The sequence below is a fragment of the Pelophylax lessonae genome (genome assembly GCF_965119305.1).
Source record: "Pelophylax lessonae genome assembly, contig: HAP1_SCAFFOLD_566, whole genome shotgun sequence".
NCBI classification, from domain to species: Eukaryota; Metazoa; Chordata; class Amphibia; order Anura; family Ranidae; genus Pelophylax; species Pelophylax lessonae.
Genome location: NW_028119779.1, coordinates 62,390 through 84,000, shown reverse-complemented (window position 1 = coordinate 84,000; position 21,611 = coordinate 62,390). Strand labels below are relative to the sequence as shown.

Below are 21,611 nucleotides of genomic sequence, written 5' to 3'. Positions count from 1 at the left end.
TTTCTCTTTTCTCTCCGCTCCGATCCTCAGTGTGGAAGTAAATCTCATCTGTAACATTTCTAAACCGATCCCAGAGAAATTCACATTTCTCATCTATAAAGGAGATCCTTTTACCGATTTATTGTCCCCTAAATACAATGGAACTCATCTGTAACATTACTAACAATTACAGAGTAACAATTCACACTTCCTCAATATCTTCCCTAAGAGATACATTGGGACAATATTTAACGGTAAAACAAATCACTTCCTAGGAACAGATTGAACAATGTTTGGATTCTCTCAGGAGACACATTCTTGTATTTTCTAGAAACGACATTTCTTATTCCAAACAGAATCGCTAGGAATAGTGCTTAGAGATCTGAGGATCGATCAGCCCATAGAGGAGGATGACATCTCACGATCATTACAATGATTCTTCTTAGAACGTTCATAATGGCCGCATTACATACTGAAATATGTGTGGCTCTGTTAGGAGGAGATGGGTGTATGTAGGTAGGTGTAGCTCTGATAGGAGGAGATGGGTGTAGGTAGGTGTAGCTGTTAGGAGGTGGGGTGTAGGCAGGTATGTGTAGCTCTGTTAGGAGGAGGTGGGTGGCTCTGAGAAGAGCCTTTGGGGGGTGTAGATGGAGATCTCCGGCTGCTGGGATTTATTTCTTCTTCGGAGCGGCCTTCTTGGGCTTGGCTGCTGTCTTGGCTTTGGCCGCCTTCTTAGCCGGACTCTTGGCGGCTTTTTTCGGTTTGGCTGCAGCTTTGGGCTTCTTGGGGCTCTTTGTCGCCTTCTTGGCAGCTGCAGCCTTTGCCGGTTTTTTGGGGCTCTTGGCCGCTTTGCTGGCCGCCTTCTTCTTAGGGGACTTCGCCGGCTTCTTGGGTGATTTGGCCGCCGGTTTCTTGGGGGACTTGGCCGGCTTCTTAGCAGCAGCCAATGGCTTCTTGGCGGTTTTCTTGGCCTTGTCGCCCTCTTGCTGCTTCTTGTTGATTTTGAAGGATCCGGAGGCTCCATGTCCTTTCACCTGGACGAGGCTCCCCTTGGTCACCAGCGCCCTGACGGCGATCTTCAGACGGCTGTTGTTCTTCTCCACATCGTATCCTCCGGCGGCCAGGAGCTTCTTGAGGGCGGCCAGGGAGACCCCGCTGCGCTCCTTGGAAGCGGCCACGGCTGTGACGATGAGATCGGACACGCTGGGACCGGACGGCTTCTTGCTGCCTTTCTTCCCTCCTCCGGCTGTCGCCTTCTTAGTCGCCGCCTTCTTGGCGGCGGGCTCCGCTGGAGGAGCGGCGGCTGGGGCGCTCTCAGTCTCCGTCATGATTCTCAGGGAGTTTTTAAAACAGATAATAGAAACATCATTCTGAGATGGCGCTCTGCCTTATATACAGACGTTCTGCGCCGCTATTGGTTGATATAGAATTTGTCTTCTGCGCTGCTATTGGTTACACCTTAAACACGCCCACTAATTCTTATTTCAGTGTTGGAGAATCTTCTCTCTCTTCTTGTGTTTCCCCGTCAGAGAGATAAACGATTTTAATATGAAATGGAAGGATGGCCGATCTTTATCGGGGACCCGATCTGCTCACTGGACTGTCACTTATCGATCTCTCACTTACCGCTCTCATCATCTGCTCAGGAGGCTGAACACAGAGGCTGCAAACACCTCCAACCTCCTGAGTGTGTGTCTCATTCTTCCTTCTACCTGCTTTTCTACACACATTCCTATCAGAAATCAATCTTCTCACATCTCCAACTACAATCATCTCCACATGACATGAGTGAAGAGAGAAGATCAGGAAACATTTCCCTCCAACACACAAATCTGCTCGTCTATAGCTGAGTAGAAGGAGCCTGGAACAAAAACATCAGCCGGGGACATCAGATCCCTGTGTGATGTGATGGGAGAGATTGTTAGAGATTTCGAAGGTGTCAGTACATTAAACATTACATGTTCTCATCATCTTTGTATCATTTTCTGCTCATCATTACAAATATATTGTCACTGGATATTCTGAGTAACTTTATTAGCACATATTACTACACAGCTATATAGACTACTCAGGTAGAATGTTTCCTTGTATCTAGAATCAGAGGTAAAATCTACACATTCCTTCACACGGGGCAAAAAGAGGATGTAAGTAAGGCAGAGGTTGGTGTTAATCGTCTTTATTATTATTATTATTATTATTATTATTAATAATAATCATTTTTATTTATTTTTCCATTTTATTTCAATATATAAAATAAGGGAGGGTTATAATAAACCCCATGAAAAATGTATTTTTATCATCTTTGGTCCCATAGCTAAACGGGGAGTGAGAAGAAATCCTTGCAAAGTGAGGGGATCCCTGATTCACACCAGAACTAGTGTCCAGTGTGAAAGAATTCCACTCTACTACTGTTCCGGTGATAACCCAACATTTGAGATTTTCTTTTACTTTCAAGCTCAGTGAAAATGGTAAACAGGACAGATAGAGAGGGTAAATACCCCCCTCAATGGGGACACAAGCAGAATTAAAAACCTGTCAGGGGGTCCTATCCCTTTCCACTCCAACTAAAATAAAGAAAAAAGTATGTGTCTTAAGTGATCTTTTTTTTTTTTTAATTATTATTATTACTTTAATTTTGTATTTGATTTTTTTTTTTTTTTTTTAAAGATGTAAAGGAAACAAAAAATGAAATGAGAAGATACATTCTCAAAGTATAGCATGTATACAAATTGGATTGCTCAGAGAGCAAACAAATATACAATTCAAGAAGTACGGGCATGTAAGCTATTGGTCTGTATATATAAGGTCATGTGGCTATGAATATTTGGGTTGTATCATACCGCAAGTATTTTATTTGCTCTTTCTATTTCAAGAACAAAATGCAATAAAATGTATCATTTGTAAGACATTTTGTGTAGTTTGGTGCCTAAACAGGCCATAAGAGTTCACTGATCAATTTTGCTATTCAATTTGGGATGTGGCACCTTTTTATGCTCGCATTTACAGTACCACCCTACGAGGATGCCTTTATTCCTTAGCTCCTTTATTACTAACACTTTACGTTTTTAATCTGCTAATGTTGATTCATCTATAAATGTGTATATATTAGTAAAGGTGCTCCTTCTGGACGATAGGAAGATTCAGATGCATTATCCCGCTAAACTCGACATTGTAGAAGTTCTATTCATAGATCTGCTCATCTTCTTCAAAATCACATCACTTGTGTCGCTTTTCAGGTTCCAAATATTTCTTCCAAACCGGTTAAATTCTCGATGATTACTGACACAAGTCTGGCGCCAAGTAATCCGAATCAATTATTTTCTATTTCCAAATCCAACAGATCTTCCCAGAGCCTAAGAAGGAGCCGGACATACATGTTTAGGAGATCTGATCGTATATTTATACACCTAAGATTGTGATCCGGGTGGGGGGACAATGTGCTATAATGACACCTGTCTGTTCAAATTAGAATATATATATATATATATATATATATATATATATATATATATATAGCATCTAATTGTTTATATCGTATAAGGAACGATGTGATCTCCTTATAGGGGTTAGTTTTCATTTTCCGTCATCCTTTAATTCTGCTGAATAACCTCTGGAGATCAGAGATCTTTCAGTATTAAATACCAAACAAACATCCCTCATCTGAAAAGCAACAAAAATTTCAGATCCTCCTTTACACTGCTTGGACGAAAAATACATTTTATTATCAGAAGAAAACGTCCAGAACTGTGATTGGTGCAATTTTTACATTCTAAAATTCAGATTTCCCGCCGGAATTCTATGGAACGTTCCAATTATCTCACAAAGAATAATCAGACACTAAAATCTGTTATCTCTTTCTCCGGGAACATCGATCATCCGTCCTCTGAATTGTCGGACAGTTTATCTAACCAAGAATAATAAATACGTTAGAAATATAAATGTCACATTTCTTCCAAGCTTTTCTTTTACTTTACAATACAGAATCCGCCCTGCTAGAGAATGTTTCCTATAGAGATCAATGAAAAGTCTACTGAACAAGTATTTTCTCGGGGGGAAACGGAGAAAGATCTCAGAATAGATTTCTATGAAGTAGAGGCTTAAGAGGGAAACGCCCACGGCTCTGATTGGCCCAGATTTCACATAGCTCTTTTTTTAAATTTGCCGCCTGAATTGTGAAGAACGTTACAGAGAAATACTCAGCCCTATTATACCGCCAAATCCGACACTGAGACCTGAGATCATCAGATGAGACATTTATCCGAGAAATCTCATCAATGCTTTATTATCAAGAAGATGAATAGAAATGGAATGTGAAGATGATTGAATAATGTAAAACATTTCCATATGTTCTTTTTTATTCCAAGTCCTCAGAATGCAGAATCCAACCCCCCCCCCCCCCCCCCACACACACACACACACACACACATTGCTACACAGAGAACATGATAGTGAGATGACTTCTCTCATAGATCTCTACCTTTCTATATGATGGGATAAAAAGTATTACACGTTTCATCATCACATCTGTATATGATCGTGGAACTGGCCGATAATTAATGTTCCCTTTTTCAGAGATGTAACAGTTACAGATTTCCCCCATATTAAAACTAGAGTAAAAAGTGAAAGTGCTGGTAGAGATATGTAGAAATGATGACACTGCCAAATACATATGTACAATGAAACAAATGTTTCATGTCTGATCGGCTCCCTCTTTGTAACTTTAAAATCAGCAAACTGTTAACAATGTTTCCAACTAGTAAATGAAGAAAGAAAAAACTTATATAAATATATCAAATTATGACATGTCAGAAAAAATGTACAATGAATCAATAAAGAAAATATCTCGCTTCTGATAAATTACATCCGTTTCCATTCATTACAATATTCTAAATAAATGCAATTATCTGCAGTGTAATAAATGACTGACAGCGCCCCCTTCTCAGCATGTCTCCCATCAGGTCCGCCCAGCCTTACACCCAGGAAGGTGAGATGTCGGGAAAACGTGTCCTTGTTTCCTTTTCAAAACAATATTTTATAAATATTAAATTACTTTGAACAATTAAAACTGGTGATTGTGTTTCTGTTATGAAGTGTTAAAGATTCCTTTTCTCCGTGTAATCTCCAGCTATAAATAGAAATACATGATAAGAAGGAATAAATGCATCTTCCGGAAATGTATTGCTGTTGCATTAATGTATCGGCATATAATATAATAATTAGGTGCCTTATAAATTAATTAAATTGTCTTATTTTTTAATGAATGGTGTGACTCCGCCTCTTTCCCAGGAAGGTTTCCATCTGGTCCGCTCAGGCTGTATATAAGGAGGGCGGGCAGACAGCTGAGCTCAGTCTGTCTTTGTAGCAGAGAATCATCATGTCTGGGCGCGGTAAAGGAGGGAAGGGTCTGGGGAAAGGAGGCGCCAAGCGGCACAGGAAGGTGCTCCGGGACAATATCCAAGGCATCACCAAACCCGCTATCCGACGTTTGGCCCGCAGAGGGGGTGTCAAGCGCATCTCCGGACTCATCTATGAGGAGACCCGCGGAGTGCTGAAGGTTTTCCTGGAGAATGTCATCCGCGATGCCGTCACCTACACCGAGCACGCCAAGAGGAAGACCGTCACCGCCATGGATGTCGTCTATGCTCTCAAACGCCAGGGGCGCACTCTCTACGGATTCGGAGGTTAAAAAACCCCAACATCCACCGCTTACCCACTTCATCACAACAAAGGTCCTTTTCAGGGCCACCCACCTTCTCACACAAAGGGCTGATCATTCATAACTCCCAACACTCATTTCTACACATTTATTGTGTAACCATAGGAACTGCCGCTCATTTCTTTTCACTAAGAAATGGAGTGCTGCGATGTCTAGCTGCCCATACACTCTGCGATCTGATTGTTCGATCTGTTTTACGTTTAACAAAGCTATGGAAGAACAGAACAATATTACAAATTACATTGGTTGGGCAGTTGATGCATTGTTATAGTTGATTGTAGAGTCCGCACTCCGGGTGATGGAGCCGATTTTCCGAGCTGGCTGCTGGGTGAGGAGAATATATCGTTTATGTTGAAACTGAACCTAATATTTCTAACGTATTTATTATTCTTGGTTAGATAAACTGCCCGACAATTCAGAGGACGGATGATCGATGTTCCCGGAGGAAAAGATATCAGATTTTAGTGTCGGATTATTCCATCTGAGATAATTGGAACGTTCCATAGAATTCCGGCGGGAAATTTAAATTTTAAAATGTGAAAATTGCACCAATCACAGTTCTGGGCGGTTTCTTCCCATAATAAAATGTATTTTTCTTCCAAGGAGTGTGAAGGGGGATCTGAGATCTGTGTTCCTTTTCAGATGGGGGATGTTTGTTTTGTATTTAATATTCAATGATCTCTGATCTCCAGAAATTATTCAGCAGAATTAAAGGATGGAGGTGTTTGGGAATAGAAAATAATTGATTGAATATTTGGAACCTGAAAGGCGACACGAGTGATGTGATTTGGAGGAAGATGAGCGAATCTATGAATAGAACTTCTACAATGTCGAGTTTAGCGGGATAATGCGGCTGAATCTTCCTATTGGCCAGTCGAATAACGGCGGGAGATTTAAAAGAAGCAACTCTGATCCATTATAGGCGTGGTCTATTAATAGCCAAGAGAGTAAATAATGTCCTGAACTATGAATTATAATGTGATGTGACGTAGGAGGGATGGATTTGGTTGGAGGAGTTTAGCGGTGAGTAGACGATCAGCATAGATAGATTGGAAGTAAAAGAGATGAGAGAGAATGAAGTTCTGTGATCACATTTCCTCTCATTACTACTCACCTGTATTACAAGTCTGAGTGTGATAAGAAGACAAAGTGTTTGCCTGTAGAGTGCACTTTAATTATACAATTTATCACAATAAAATATTACTTGATAAAGAAAATAAATCCAATTATGTCCGGCTCTTGGGTGGGAAACTAATAATAATGACATTTAGTAGAGAAGTACTGTGGGGAATGGATCGAACCGTCCTGATTCTAGATTTATTGCGGATATCATCTCCACTTTCTGCCTCTATACATTCCCAATTCATCGCCTTGTACTGCACACATACCCAACTGTTCTACCAGGAATCACCACAAGGTGGCAGAGCTGAATAAACATTTATGCCGCGCTCACACATTCTTACAAGAGAAAAGAAGCAAGATAAACGAAACATTGTATTTATTCCATCAGCCCAGCCCAGTCTATTTGTATCTATTTCCATCATCAACAGCAGATTGATGTCCATAGATAAAGCCATAAGCTGCCTGATAGGTAAATGACACAAAATATGTACAAAGTATCAGCTACATACAAATCTGATCACAATATCACCTCGGACAGCACACAGTCCTTTATAGAAGTTTGAAGTAGAAAATGTTTCCTTTATCATTGGACATGTGTAGCACCTTTACTAATATCTACACATTTTTTTTCAAATTTTTTTATATCTGTTTTTTTTTTTTTTACAGAATTCTGAGTTTATTAATACAATAGTCTCTATTAGGATGATTTTAGAACCAATGAGGAACAAAGTAGTACCACCCACAGACCATCTTTCTGCAGACATACATATCTTCTGCTCTGTAAGATTTGTAAATCTATCCTAGTTACAGCATACAGTATAGGGAAGCAGGGCAGTGCTGGGTTCTGTAGTTCCTTGTACAGGTGTCAAACAGGCGGCCCTCCAGCTGTTACAGAACTACAAGTCCCATGAGGAATTGCGAGGCTGACAGTTACAAGCATGACTCCCACAGGCAGAAGCATGATAGAACTTGTAGTTCCGCAACAGCTGCAGGGCCACCAGTTTGACACCCACAGGCCACTGTATTAAAAACTCCTCATTTTGCTGTCATCCTCCTGCTCTGCCATCTGTTCCATCATAAAGAGCCATGCTGAAAACATATGTGTGTCTATGGTCATAACAGATCAATCATAACAGTTACTTGTCTGGACTAATACAGCTTTGTTACAGGCACTTAGCTCCATATATGGTCTGGACACTTTTGGTGTGATTTGAGGACTGCTGGCCTGGTGTGAATATGGCACGCTGATGTGATGTGGGCACCTCCAATCAAATATGGTCACTTCTGTTGTCATACAGGTACCTCTGCTGTGACATGGCCCATGTCACAGCAGAGGTACCTGTATGACAACAGAGGTGACCATATCTGATTGGAGGGGTGCCCACTAGAGATGGCCTTGCGGTTCGCCCGGCGGTCGGTTCGCGGCAAATTTTGCTTGTTTGCTACCCGCCAATTTTCGAACACATGGTGTTGTTCGTGGCGGCCATATTAGTTTACATTGGGGAGAATTTTGACCCATGACACAGCCATCAGGTGGAACGGGACAGCCATTGAAACATTTCAGCACATGTACATGCCTCCTATCCTATAAATAGACCAGAGCAGGCGGCCATTTCACATTCTGCTTTTTGTCAGCGTAGGGAGAGGTCTGCTGCATGCATCAGGGAGAGATTGTAAGGGAAAAATAGCTCTGTTAAGATCCAAAAAAGTCCTTTTCAGGGCTGGTATTTTTCGGTATAGGTCTACTAGTATCTTTTTCAAGTTAGGGGCAGGTATCCAGTCAGTGCTTTAGGGGCAGTTAGAGATCGGCAGCAGTGACACAAAACGCTCTGTTAATGTCCACAAAAGTCCTTTTCAGGGCTGGTATTTTGGTATAGGTCTACTACAGTCTCTTTTGAGTTTAAGGACAGGTATCCAGTCTGTGCTTTAGGAGAAGTTAGAGATCGGCAACAGTCACACAAATCACTCTGTTAATGTCCACAAAAGCCATTTAAAGGGCTGCAATTTTTTTGGTATTGCTGTGCAGTGCACCATATAAGGGGGGGGGGGGGGGGAGGGTAATCCACGGTATAATATAGTTCGTAGAAAGCATATTATAGTGGATCAGTGGTATTATTGTGCACTGTGCAGCATTGTGACAAGTGTGGTGACTGAGCGTTGCTGCAGCAATACTAAAAACAGGGCCGGCCTTAGGGGGGGGCTCTTTGTGTGGGGTCTCTGATGTGAGGGGGCTCTGTGTGGGGGTCTCTGATGTGAGGTGGGTCGCTGATGTGAGGGGGGCTCTCTGATGTAGGGGGGCTCTAAATTAAGGGGACTTTGTGTGGGGGGTCTCTGATGTGCGGGGGTTCTCTGATGTAAGGGGGGCTAAGTTATTAGTGATCATAAAAAAGAAAAGTCAAATAAAGTGCAAAAAAGGTGCACAGGATTAGCTCGCACAGGGCGCCTGAACACCTAAGGCTAGCCCTGACTACAAACAGTGACAAAAGCACTTTTAATGTATTATAACTGGTGTGATAGACCAATTGCCCCCCCCCCCCAATACCACATATTGCAGTGGGGTGTTATCTGAGTATACTTTTACGAGTGTATTTGTGTCCTGCAACAATATTGCCTCTTTTGCTGCATTCAATCTGATATACACAGTGCCAAACTCCCTGGCCAATTTTTTGAACAACTGGTGTGATAGACCAGTGGCCCCCAATACCACATATTGAAGTGGCATGTTATTTAACAGTATACTTTTCTAAGAGTGTATTTTAGTCCTGTAAACTTTTGGCCTCTGTTGCTGTATTAACTGTGCTACACACAGTGACAACAGTTACTAGCCAATTATTTGTAGAACTGGTGTGATAAAACTGTGGCCCCCCAATACCACAGATTGAAGTGAGGTGTTGTATACCTTTTTTCCAGATATACTGCAATTCTCTAGAGACTTTTGTCACAGGGTAATTAAAAAACATGGCTTTCGGTTCCGGCGCCGCATGGAGTAGTCACACTCCACCTCAGCTCCCGCGCCCGGCTTAAAAATCTGCCATTCGCCCGCTATTGTACCCATCGGGGACCCGCAGCCCGGCCGTGCACTCACCCACCACCACGATGGATCGTTTCCTGGAGAAATCGGGTCCGCGGGCAGCCCAGGAACCGCCCGCTGTCCAAGCCGCGCTTTCCTCACAGCAGCCGGCAGAGGCCTCGGAGCCAGCCATGGAGGTGGGCGGCCCCTCCTCCTCCCATACTCCGCACATCGATCCGGGGTTCATTGAACGGATCGCACAGGCTGTTGCCTCTCTCCTGTCCCCTACCATACAAAGCACTGTGGAGAAAGCAGTGCAGTCTGGCATGCTGCAAATAAAGAAGGAGCTGCGGGAACATGTCACCAGGTTAAACGAGGCTGAGCAGCGTATTTCCAGCCTGGAGGATGAACTTTATAACATGCAGGCCCAAGAATAAATGCAGGAAAAGACAAATGTATTCCTGTCACAGAAACTTGAAGACTTGGAAAACCGAGCCAGACGCAGCAACTTGCGTTTTGTGGGAGTCCCAGAATCGCTACTTTCTTCAGAGCTGATTGACTTCTGCTCCCGCCGCATCCCGGAGGCGCTTGGTCTGACCGGTGTTCATGTGGTAGAACGAGCTCACCGCATTGGGGCTCATTCTAAGGACCGCAAGACCCCTAGGCCCATCATTGCTAAATTTCTTAATTATGCTGACAAGAACTTGCTACTGCAGAAATACAGACAATCCAAATCCCTTCAGGTGGATGGGGTCAAAGTTTTAATATTTGCTGATTACTCCATTGAAGTGTCAAAAAAACGGAAAGCCTTTCAGCAAATCTGCTCCCAGCTTTTCCAACAACACATAAAGTTCACCCTTGCCTACCCCGCCATTCTGCGTCTGAAATCATCTACTGGTGAGCAGCTGTCATTCCAGGATCCCTCTGAGGCGGAAGATTATTTGCGCTCTTTGAATCCAGACAATCAGCAACAGTTTACCCCTAGGCCTCTCTCTTTCCCGCGACCTATGGATCAACGGAGCCCCCGAAAGGACTCGCCGAAGCGCCAGCGCTTCGCTGATCCGTCTTACCGCACTAAACACCGTTGAACTTTCTCCTGCATCTTCAATGTTCAATCTTCAATAGCAGTAATTTTGTGGTATGCTTTACATATGTTTTCCCAGGTCTCGGACTCGGACCTGCCTGTTCTGCAGCTAAAGGTACTGTAGTTGGACTTTGTCCTCCATCTTCATTCTCCTTTCACGCGAGTACTCGCTCACCTGACTGTTGATCAAACCCTCAATTACCTCACTCCCATGCCTTATTCATTTTTTTTTACAGGACTCCGCTCCCTAGGGAACATGTTTTATTTTCTCTATGTATTTACATGTGATTACATTGCTATGTTTTGCCATGCTTCTTTTCCCCCCTGGGTTGTTGGCCCTGCCGCTCGCTCCATCCCTCCCAGGGCACACATTATTTCTCCCCCTGTGTTTTTTTTTTTTTTTACAGCAGGAGAAGTCATCCTCTTTGACTCCCTTGGGGCGATTTTGTGTGCATCTGCGTGGGCCGTTGTGAGTGGGAGACCCCCTCGATTGTGACCCCATGTGGAAAAAAGAGAAGTTAGTACTGGTTTTTGTATGTTGTTTTTTTGTATTCCCCTACCCCTTCTCCTTATATCTCACCCTTTACCTCGCTTCCCTCACTAATTGTGGTGAAGGCCCTGGCCCAATTTATTTGCATATCTTTGCTCTTACCCCATCTAGAGTCAGATACTTACTCTCTGAGCTTCCAGCTAAGGCGTGTTCATTCCCACTCCTGCAACCAGTTCTCTCCCCTGATTACCCTCCCTGAAGTTAATATCATGGAATGTTAAGGGCCTCCGGTCCCCTCTCAAGCGCATGAAAATTTTACGTCACTTGCACAGACTGCATGCAGACATTGCCCTACTGCAAGAGACACACCTCGCCCCCTCAGACTTCCACCGGCTTAGGAAGCTCTGGGTGGGTGAGGTGCTGAGATCAGCAGCTCTAGGTCGCAAGGCTGGGGTCATTATACTGATCCATAAAAATCTATCCTGTAATGTTTTGTCAGTCACATCTGACGACCATGGTCGTTTTTGTACGGCTCACATCCAGATTGGCTCCACGGAGTTGTTAATATCCAATGTTTATGCTCTGAACACACCGGACAAACCATTTTTCGAGAAACTCATCGCACACCTCCTGAATTTCCCTCAACTTCCCCCTAAGCGGATCAGTGAGGCAATGCTGGAATACTATTCCAGGCTTTACTCTAGAGACCCCATTGACCCCCCGACCACCCGCGAGTTCTTGCAACGCACTAAGCTGCCTAAGGTGACCCCTTCACAGCTGGAAACTCTTAATGCTCCAATTTCACCAGATGAACTGAGTTCGGTCATAAAATCCCTGCCCTCTAATAAAGCCCCTGGCCCTGACGGCTTTACCGGCAAATTTTTCAAATCCTTTCGCGAAGTGATCCAACCCACTCTACATCGGGTTTACACCAACATTTGGGAAGGCGGCGAATATCTGCCGACCGGTAATCAAGCCTTAATTAAACTCTTAGCTAAAAAAGGTAAAGACCCTCTTGACCCAGGTGCTTACCGCCCAATTTCCCTACTTAATTTGGATGTAAAAATTTTGTCAAAACTAGTGGCGACCAGATTGGCTAACCTTTTACCCTCTTCGGCCATCCATTTAATCCATTCGGCCCAATCAGGTTTTGTGAAAGGTAGAACGGCCATGCTAAATATCTTGTGGTTTTGGAACAGGCCCGGCTCCACCCTGGGGAAGACCTGGCAATCATCACCCTGGATGCCGAGAAAGCCTTCGACAACGTGGGTTTTCACTGGTTGTCGATGGTCCTTTCCGACATGGGCTTCTCTGGGGTCTTCACCCATTTGATTGATTCCATGTATAAGGCACCTACAGCCAGACTGGTGGTGGAGGGTCTCCTCACGGGGGAATTTAGCCTGCATAAAGGTACGAGACAAGGTTGCCCCCTCTCACCCCTACTCTTTAATTTAGCCTTGGAACCTTTATCCCGATACCTAGCAGAACAAGCCCCTTTACATGGCATCAAGGTGGGTGAGCACGACCTCCGTACGGCCCTTTTTGCTGATGACGTGCTTATTTTCACGTCCAATCCGGCTTCTGATCTACCCACTATAAAATCTATCTTTGACACTTTTAAAATATGTTCGGGTCTCTGCATTAATTATCAAAAAAGCGAAATACTACCTCTCACCTGTTGTCCAACCCGTCAATGGCCACAGACTTCTATATTCTCTATAGCCAAAACTCACATAACCTATTTAGGAATAAAAATTGGTAAGACCCCTTCCTCACTTTACACACTAAAAATTGTAAAAAAAATTGTACAGGAATTGGGCAGCTGGATGGAATTGCCTCTCTCTCTCCTTGGCAGATGTCACCTGGTCAAGATGGTCATCTTCGCTAAACTGCTCTATCCAATGCAAACCCTGCCTCTGTTGCTTAAACATAAAGATGTTCAGCTTTTGAACAAGGCTATCTCTCATTTTATTTGGAGAGGCAGGCGTTCACGGATATCTCTTAAGAAATTGCAGCTGCCCAGGAGAGAGGGGTGAATTGGTCTCCCCAACATAAGAGTTTACAACTTATCATGCTTACTTAGGATATGTATTGATTGGCTAACTCAGTCTACCCACTGCTCTTTGTATACATTGGAGGCCGCTATGGTGTACCCTGTCTCCCTATCTGCCTTGCTACACTGCAAATGGAAAACCTTGGCCCCTGTCCTCCAACATAATGTACTGCTCCGTGATACGGCCATTGCATGGAGGGAACTCAGAAAGCTTCTACATCTTCCTCTCCACATGTCTCGGCACCTCCCGATTCAGGGAAACCCTATGTTCTCACTGAGCATGGACTCTGGTATCTTTTACCTCTGGAAAACCAACGGCCTCACAAAATTTTCGGATCTGTGTGACAGTACCTCTGGCACCCCCTTGGATTTTTCTGCTGTAGCCAAAGCCTTCTCCCTGCCACCTTCTCATCATTTCTACTACAGACAATGCTTGAGCTTTATTCGCAAGTCGTGTAGCTCTGACTTTGATCGCTTCCGCCTCTCCATCCTAGACAATTTTATTGCTGACAATATAAACACTATTTCGGGCATATATAAACCGATCCTTTTGAAGTCCACGCCCCCCCTATCTGACTCAACAGTTCTGAACTGGGGTACAGCCTTTCCACATCCAGATCTTTTCCTCCGACTTCGAACAGGACTTATTGCAACTCTTTGCCTGACACCGAATGAAATTTGGAGGGAAACTCAGTTGCGCATTTTGCACCGTGCCTATATGCCGTTCTCTACGGATCCTCATAACCCACAGGGTGCGACATGCCCACACTGCAAAGTTCCACGCCCCACCCTGGCCCACCACTTTTGGCAATGCACGGCTATATCCAACTTCTGGGACCACGTTCTCTCTTTCATTTTTGGAGTCACGCAAGTCCGCATACCCAAGGATCCCTTCCTTTTGCTCTTCGGATATTGGGACCCGCAAGTTCTTTCCAGACCCCCGGACACCGGTCTCCCCCATAAGGAATGGATCTTACTTTGCATCCTTATAGCCAGGAAATGCATACTGAACAAATGGACCTCCCATTTGTGCCCCAAAATCACACACATAAAACTGTGTCTCTATAATGAAAGATTGTCCATGGACGTTGGGAGTGTTGCCTCTTTTAATCGCTTCTCCGACCGCTGGAATGCTTTTATCCTTACTACGCTCACAAATCAGGAACAACTGGACCTTCACAATCGGCCAGCGTACCATACTGTTCATCTTGCTAAGCTGAAAAGGACGGGCTCAATGTAACATCAGTTATTATTGTCAGTCCATCCATCTGCCAATGTTACCTATGGCACTATTGAATTGATGGTCCCACTTTACTATCTGAATATTTGCATATTTTATCTCTACTCTAGGTGTCCTCAAACTACTTATGGCTGTCCTCCGTAGTCTTTACCCCCCCCCCCCCCCCAGGTTCCCTACTTTTCACCCCACCACCCCCCCCCCCCCACCTTCATGCAGTAATACTGCTATTTACCTGTTCTCGGTTTATTATTGGTGCAATAATGCGACTGTCTGTACACGACTGTACCTTCATTCATTACATGTTGTTTTGATTGTGGTTACTGTACTGTGAAGAAATTTTCAATAAAATTTATAAAAAAAAAAAAAAAAACATGACAGGCAGAGGGGGGGGGGGGGGGGCGTGGCGACCGCCAACTAGTATGGCCGCATAGAGCCGGAGCTCCTGATCCCACCCGGCAAATTCCGGATCTACGGCCCGCAACAACTGCTGTTCACAACTCAGCTCTTCGGGAACGAGTGCGTGATCACTCCCCGCACACCCCAGAGATGGCAAGACGGAAGACCGAGGCCCCAACAGTCCGCAAACTCTCGGACTTCTTTCGGCCGGCGACTCCCAGTCTTAAAAAAAATGGTGCCGGCTCCCAGCCATTGCCGCAGCGCGCCAGCCCTCTAGCGGCGGCCGCACCTGCATCAGGCGAGCCCCGGGCAGCACGGCTCACCGACCCAGATGCGATCATCCTGCACAGGGGACTCCTCTCCATCCACTCCCTCCACGCAAAGCCCTGCGAAATCCAGGCCTAGATGGGACAGCAGCCATGCGACATATGAAACACCGGACATGGAGGTGAGCACTCAATCATCTACCAGCCCTCTGCCTTGGGCCTATATACCGCCTCCAGACCCCTTTGCTGCCATTACCACCACAGGGCAGCCAGTGTCAGACACCACGCTCAAGGAGATGATGTCCATGCTTAACAACTCCATGCAGGCTAACATTGCTGCATATATCTCCTACTGCCAGAAAGAGCTGCATGGCTTGGGGGACCGGGTACACAATCTGGAAGACAAGATGGAGGAATTCACATCCTCCTATAATGTATTAGTGGACTCTCACGTCTCCTATCAGGAAGACATCCACAAAATCCAAGCAAAAATTGCAGATCTGGAAGACAGATCCAGACGCAACAATCTTAAGATCCGTGGCGTCCCGGAGTCACTTTTACCTAACCAACTACCGTCTTTCGCGAGGGACCTTTTTCAAAAAGCGGTTCCGGAACTCACTAATGCGGACTTAACAATAGATCGGATTCACTGCATCCCCAAGCCATCCTTCCTCCGACAAGAAGTGCCCAGAGACGTGCTGCTCAGGATCCATTTCTTTCAAGCCAAAGAAAAAAATCTGGAAGCTTTCAGGCGCAGAGATCGCCTACCTGACCAAATTGGATCACTGCAGGTTCTTCCAGACTATTCTCTATACACTCTGCAACTTAGGCGCAATTTGAACACCGTCACCAAGGCCCTCCGCAACCACAAAGTTGTTTATAAATGGAAATATCCTGCGAGACTCTGCGTGACTCACCAAGGTACTACATCCCATATCACTTCCCTGGATCAAGGGATCCGATTGCTCCGCCAATGGGGAATTGTACCAGAACCTCAGGATCCCCAACGCAACACCACCACACTTCCGCCCCGGCATGTTCAACCCGAGTGGAACGTCGTGTCAAGATCCTCTAGATCCAGATCACGCCACAAGTGACAGCAGTTTTCCTTACCCTCGCTGGGTGGATCAGACCCCAATTTGCTGAATGAGCACATACCACCGTGCTTTTCACCCCTGATGCCTTTGCAATGCCTGTTGTACACCTGGTCGTAAAAGGCCAAGTATTTTTTACCCTACCCTACTCTTTTCTTGTTTTTTGTGTGTCGTTTTTGTTTTTGCCAATTTTTTGCAGTTACATCCTGTGATTCCTGGTTTGGAACCTTTCATTGACACTCGCTCGAGTCACCATCTTCGCCTTCCTCCAGGGGTGGACCGGAGTCGTCTCTTTGTGCTCCTGCAATGCACTGCTACTATCCTGTCCGAAGACCCACGTCGACTGGCCCCTCAGGTACTCTCTCTTATCTGCTCCTTCCCACATTCCATCTGTTACTGGAATGACATTCATCCCAGCCGCAACCCATCCCCGGAGGAGCTGCCTCCTGAACTTTTGCACAACACCTCCTGCTTCAATCATACCCTTTACCCAATGCTACCATGACCCTTCAACTTCTCTCTCTGAACGCTAAGGGGCTAAATCACCCCGTGAAGCGCTACTCTATGTGGCGGGAGGCGACTACAGCTAGGGCAGATGTACTAGCGGTACAAGAGACGCACTTTAAACAAGACCACAGTCCTCGTTGCACACACCCGGACTATCCTCACAACTTCCAGGCCTCCTCTACAGAGAAAAAGAGGGGTGTGATGCTGGCGCTTCGTTCTTCTGTATCCTTCTCCTACTCCAAGCTGGTGCAGGACGTAGAGGGCAGATACATAATTCTTGTTTGTGTCATAGATAATTGTCCGTACACCTTAGTTAACGTGTATGCCCCCAATAGACACCAACTACTTCTTACGTAAACTTTGTATGAAGGTATCTAAACTAAAAGTGGGTAGACAGATCATGTGCGGTGATTACAACTTGGTGATGGACCATGTCATGGACTCCTCCTCCAGGGGCGCATCAAAACTGCCTTCTCTAGCTTCTCTGGCACATGCTGAGGGGCTCCATGACGTGTGGCGTTACCAACACGTGGAAGAGCGGGACTATTACTTTTTTTCACCTTGCCATAATACGTACACTAGGATAGACATGTTCCTAGTGGACTCTACATTGTTACCGCTTGTGCTGGACACTTCTATATCCCCTATCACGTGGTCCGACCACGCTGCGGTTCTCATGTCACTATCTAACTAGCCCCACTACCCCTTCTTCCTTTGTATGGCGATGCAATAATTCTCTCCTCTCTGATCCTGAGTCACTCACACACATACAGGCCCAATTGCGAGAATTCTTCGACACAAACTCCCGATTAGTGTTGAGCGAACACGGACTGTATTATTCGTGTTCGTACCGAATAATTGGATTTTTTTACCCGAACACGGACACAAACACTTTACTGTATATTCGGGTAAAAATCCGTGTTCGGTCGTTTTATTTCCGGGTTTTACATGCTTTGGCGCGCTTTTCATGGCGGGCTTTCAACAGCCAATCAACAAGCGTTTAACTGGTGTGCCTAAGCCATCCCAGCCATGCCTGCAAATGTATCAGTAGCTGTGATTGGCCGTCTGAAGCATGTGACCAAGTCTTTATAAGTTCGAGGCAGCACCGCTGCGGCGTCATTCTGCTGTTTAGATCAGGGAGAGAGCACACATCAACGTGCTGGCTGCTGATTAGGGACAGAAAGGCAGGCAAAACTCATTTGTGTCCGCATAGAATTGAGGGACAGGTCGGAGTGTGTTAGGCAGGGCAAGTTGTAGGCATTTTAGGGAGAGAGTCTGCTGATTTTAGGGACAGTGTGTTCTACAAACTACAATCGACATTGCTGTGTGGGGGGGGGGGGGTTTGCAGTCACCCGATCTACAATCTTATAAATCCTGTTAGGGAGAGAGTCTGCTGATTTTTAGGGAAAGTGTGTTCTACAAACTACAATCGATATTGCTGTGTGGGGTGGGGTTTGCAGTCACCTGATCTACGATCTTATCAATCCTGTTAGGGATAGAGTCTGCTGATTTTTAGGGAAAGTGTGTTCTACAAACTACAATCGATATTGCTGTGTGGTGTGGGATAGGAGATAGGCAGGTGTCAGTGGTCCACATCCATTTTGCTGTGTGTTGGCTGCAGTGAACACAATCTTTTTGGGGTGCAGTGAACACAATCTTTTTGGGGTGCAGTGAACGCAATCTTTTTGGGGTACAGTGAACACAATCTTTTTGGGGTGCAGTGAACACAATGTTTTTTGCCCACTGAGGAGGAGGGAGAAAAGTATTTTTCTATCAGGCACTGTGTGCAGCCTTTTTCCTTCAGCTGTGCTGTGCTGAGTGACTGATCATACACTGCTGTGTTCAGTTCACATGTGCTAATATTGAGTGGTTTCAAAAATCATACACTTTTTTTCTATTCCACTATTCAATATACAGCCTTGGGTTAAAAAAAAATTAAGTTGTGGCCTGCAGCAGAGCTGAATGATATTTGGGGTTTTTGGGGTTCATCTCATACTTCTGAAGATTTGAGGGTGCTGCCTGTTCCATACTCCCCCTACTCCTCATCCAGCCTTTTAGGGGTACAAACAATAGTAATTGGGGCCTAGTGTGGTTGTGTACGTGTGATATACATACACTTTTTTTGATCATATTCTCTATTCCGCTATTTAATCAAAAACCTTTGGGGATCAGTTAAATTGGGGGATAGTCTGTGTTGGTACGTGTGAGAGAGATCCACCTTTCCAAGTTTTTGGGGTTCATCTCATACTTCTGAAGATTTGAGAGTGCTGCCTGTTCCATACTCCTCCTACTCCTCATCCTGCCTTTAGGGGTACAAACAATAGTAATTGGGGCCTAGTGTGGTTGTGTACGTGTGATATACATACACTTTTTTTTGGATCATATTTTCTATTCCTCTATGTAATCAAAACCTTTGGGTATAAACAATTAAATTGCGTGATAGTCTGTGTCGGTACGTGTGAGATACACCTTTCCAATTTTTGGGGCGCATCTCATACTGCCGAGGATTTGAGGGTGCTTCAGTCTGCCTCCTGCCTGTTCCGAACTCCTCCTACTCCTCATCCTGCCTTTAGGGTAGAAAAAATTGTAATCGGGGCCTAGTTTGTGTTTGTACGTGTGAGATACACCGTTTTGTAAAATTTGTCCTATTCCGCTATTCAATATACACCCTCTTTGAGTGTAAAAAATTAAATTGCGGGATAGTCTGTACCGGTACATGTGAGATACACCTTTTTAAATTTGTTTGGCGGGGGGGCGTGGCGACCGCCGACGATCATGGCCGCACACTGCTAGAGCTCCGCTCCGCTCAGGGACACATCTACCGCCATCGAGCCTCCCGCACCCGCCTGCCACACTCCACCTGACCGCTACACTCCTTCTCACCTCACCGCTGCTCCGGATATGCGGCGCCGCCGCCTAGATCCGCCGCCAGTGAAGAAGCTCTCCGCATTCTTTCCCCCCATGCTGCGAGGAAGCAGCCAAAATGGCGCCGGCTCCGGGACCCGTCCTCCGGCACTTCTCCCTCATCCATCCGAGGTGGGATCGGATCGGGAGCAGCAGCAGCACAACTTCCAGGCAAGTCCTCCACCTCCCTCCTCCTCCCCTCCCTCGGAGCCCTCATCCCCTACCTCCAGAAGCCCAGCCAAATCTAGGCCCAGGTTTGAGCCCCCTCCACATGAGGCCTATTCATCACCCATGGACACTCATGCGGCCCCCTCTGCAGACCCCTTTCAGGACTTTCCATCCTCGGACCAACCACTCTCTGTGTCCTTAATGAAGGACATGCTGCGGACACTCCGCACCTCCATCCATATGGATACACAATCATGCCTTAGGGAATGCAAGGCTGATATCGCACATCTTGGCGATAGAGTCAACCAAGTTGAAATTCAGATGAGCAAAGTCACATCTTCATTTAACTCTCTAGTGGACTCACACTCCTCACACCATGAGGTCATCTTCTCTATGCAGGCAAAGATTGCTGATTTGGAGGATAGGTCTCGCAGGAACAACCTGAAGATACGTGGGATCCCTGAACATATCCTGCCACAACAACTCCCTCACTCTGCCAAAGATCTTTTTCTGGCAGTAATCCCGTCCCTCACAAACGCTGATCTCACTATCGACAGGATTCATAGAGTTCCTAAACCCTCCTTCCTACCTGCAGAAACCCCTAGAGATGTGCTGCTGCGCATTCATTTTTTCCAAGTGAAAGAAAATCTACTCTCAGCCTTTCGCCAAAGCAAAGATTTACCCCCCCCCCCAAGCTGCTAACCTGCAAGTTCTACCCGACCTTTCCCAATTCACTCTGCAGAGACGCCGTAACCTCTCATCCATTACAAAGGCCTTGCGCAATCACAAGGTAATATATCGCTGGAAATATCCAGCCAAGCTGGAAATATCCCACGAGGGCTCCAAACATTATGTCAACACCCTGGATGAGGGCTTCCGCCTGCTCCGACTGTGGAATATCCTTCCAGACGAACAGGATGGGCAAGCCATGGCTGCCCCCTCACCCCCGGCTCATCTTCGCCAAGAGTGGCACATGGTTTCCCACCAGAGGTCCTCCAAGAAACACAAGGGGGCCAAGGAGGCTCTACTTTTCTCTCTAGCACCTACTGTCCCCTGAGCGTACAGCGGGTACTCGCTGATGTACCCGTTCCCCTCCACACCTGGCACTAATCACTGTCCTGGCCTTCCCGAGGCCGCTTTTTTAAGCTCTTCGGTTTTTTTTGTTTTTGTTCACTTTTTCGCTGTTGACCCTTTTTTTTTGTTGGGGTCTCCAGCGCCTTTTTGGTCGAGCATGTCTGTACTCAACAAATCACCTTTCTCAGGATACCCATTTCTACGCTTAAGCTGCAGTTTGTTTTTACCTCTACCTCATTTCAACCGCTGTTTGTTCCTGACTCCACCCTCTTCTGCAATTCTTGGATGACCAACACCTTCTCTTCAAAGTGCTTTCATTCGTGCTCCCTGCTACCTACTCCACTCCTGCATTCCCAGACCAATCTCTACGGAACTCTGACACTTCTTTTCCTCCGATGCCATGGGTATAAAAGTTGTTTCGGTTAACGCCAGGGGTCTCAACCACCCGGCCAAACGGAGATCCCTATGGCAGGAGGCACTCCACCTGAAAGCGGATATTCTTACGGCC

General features: G+C 45.6%; 2 protein-coding genes across 2 annotated transcripts; one reads left to right on the top strand and one right to left on the bottom strand.

Moving 5' to 3' along the window:
• Positions 1-650: 650 nt before the first annotated feature.
• Positions 651-1,307, bottom strand: LOC309543975 (uncharacterized protein; the record flags this gene model as incomplete). Its single annotated transcript, XM_082276380.1, has 1 exon — positions 651-1,307. One exon carries the CDS (start codon positions 1,305-1,307, stop codon positions 651-653), a length of 657 nt encoding a protein of 218 aa, XP_082132506.1.
• A 4,046-nt stretch (positions 1,308-5,353) lies between these two features.
• On the top strand, positions 5,354-5,665 carry LOC309543974 (histone H4; the record flags this gene model as incomplete). Its single annotated transcript, XM_082276379.1, has 1 exon — positions 5,354-5,665. One exon carries the CDS (start codon positions 5,354-5,356, stop codon positions 5,663-5,665), a length of 312 nt encoding a protein of 103 aa, XP_082132505.1.
• Positions 5,666-21,611: the final 15,946 nt, after the last annotated feature.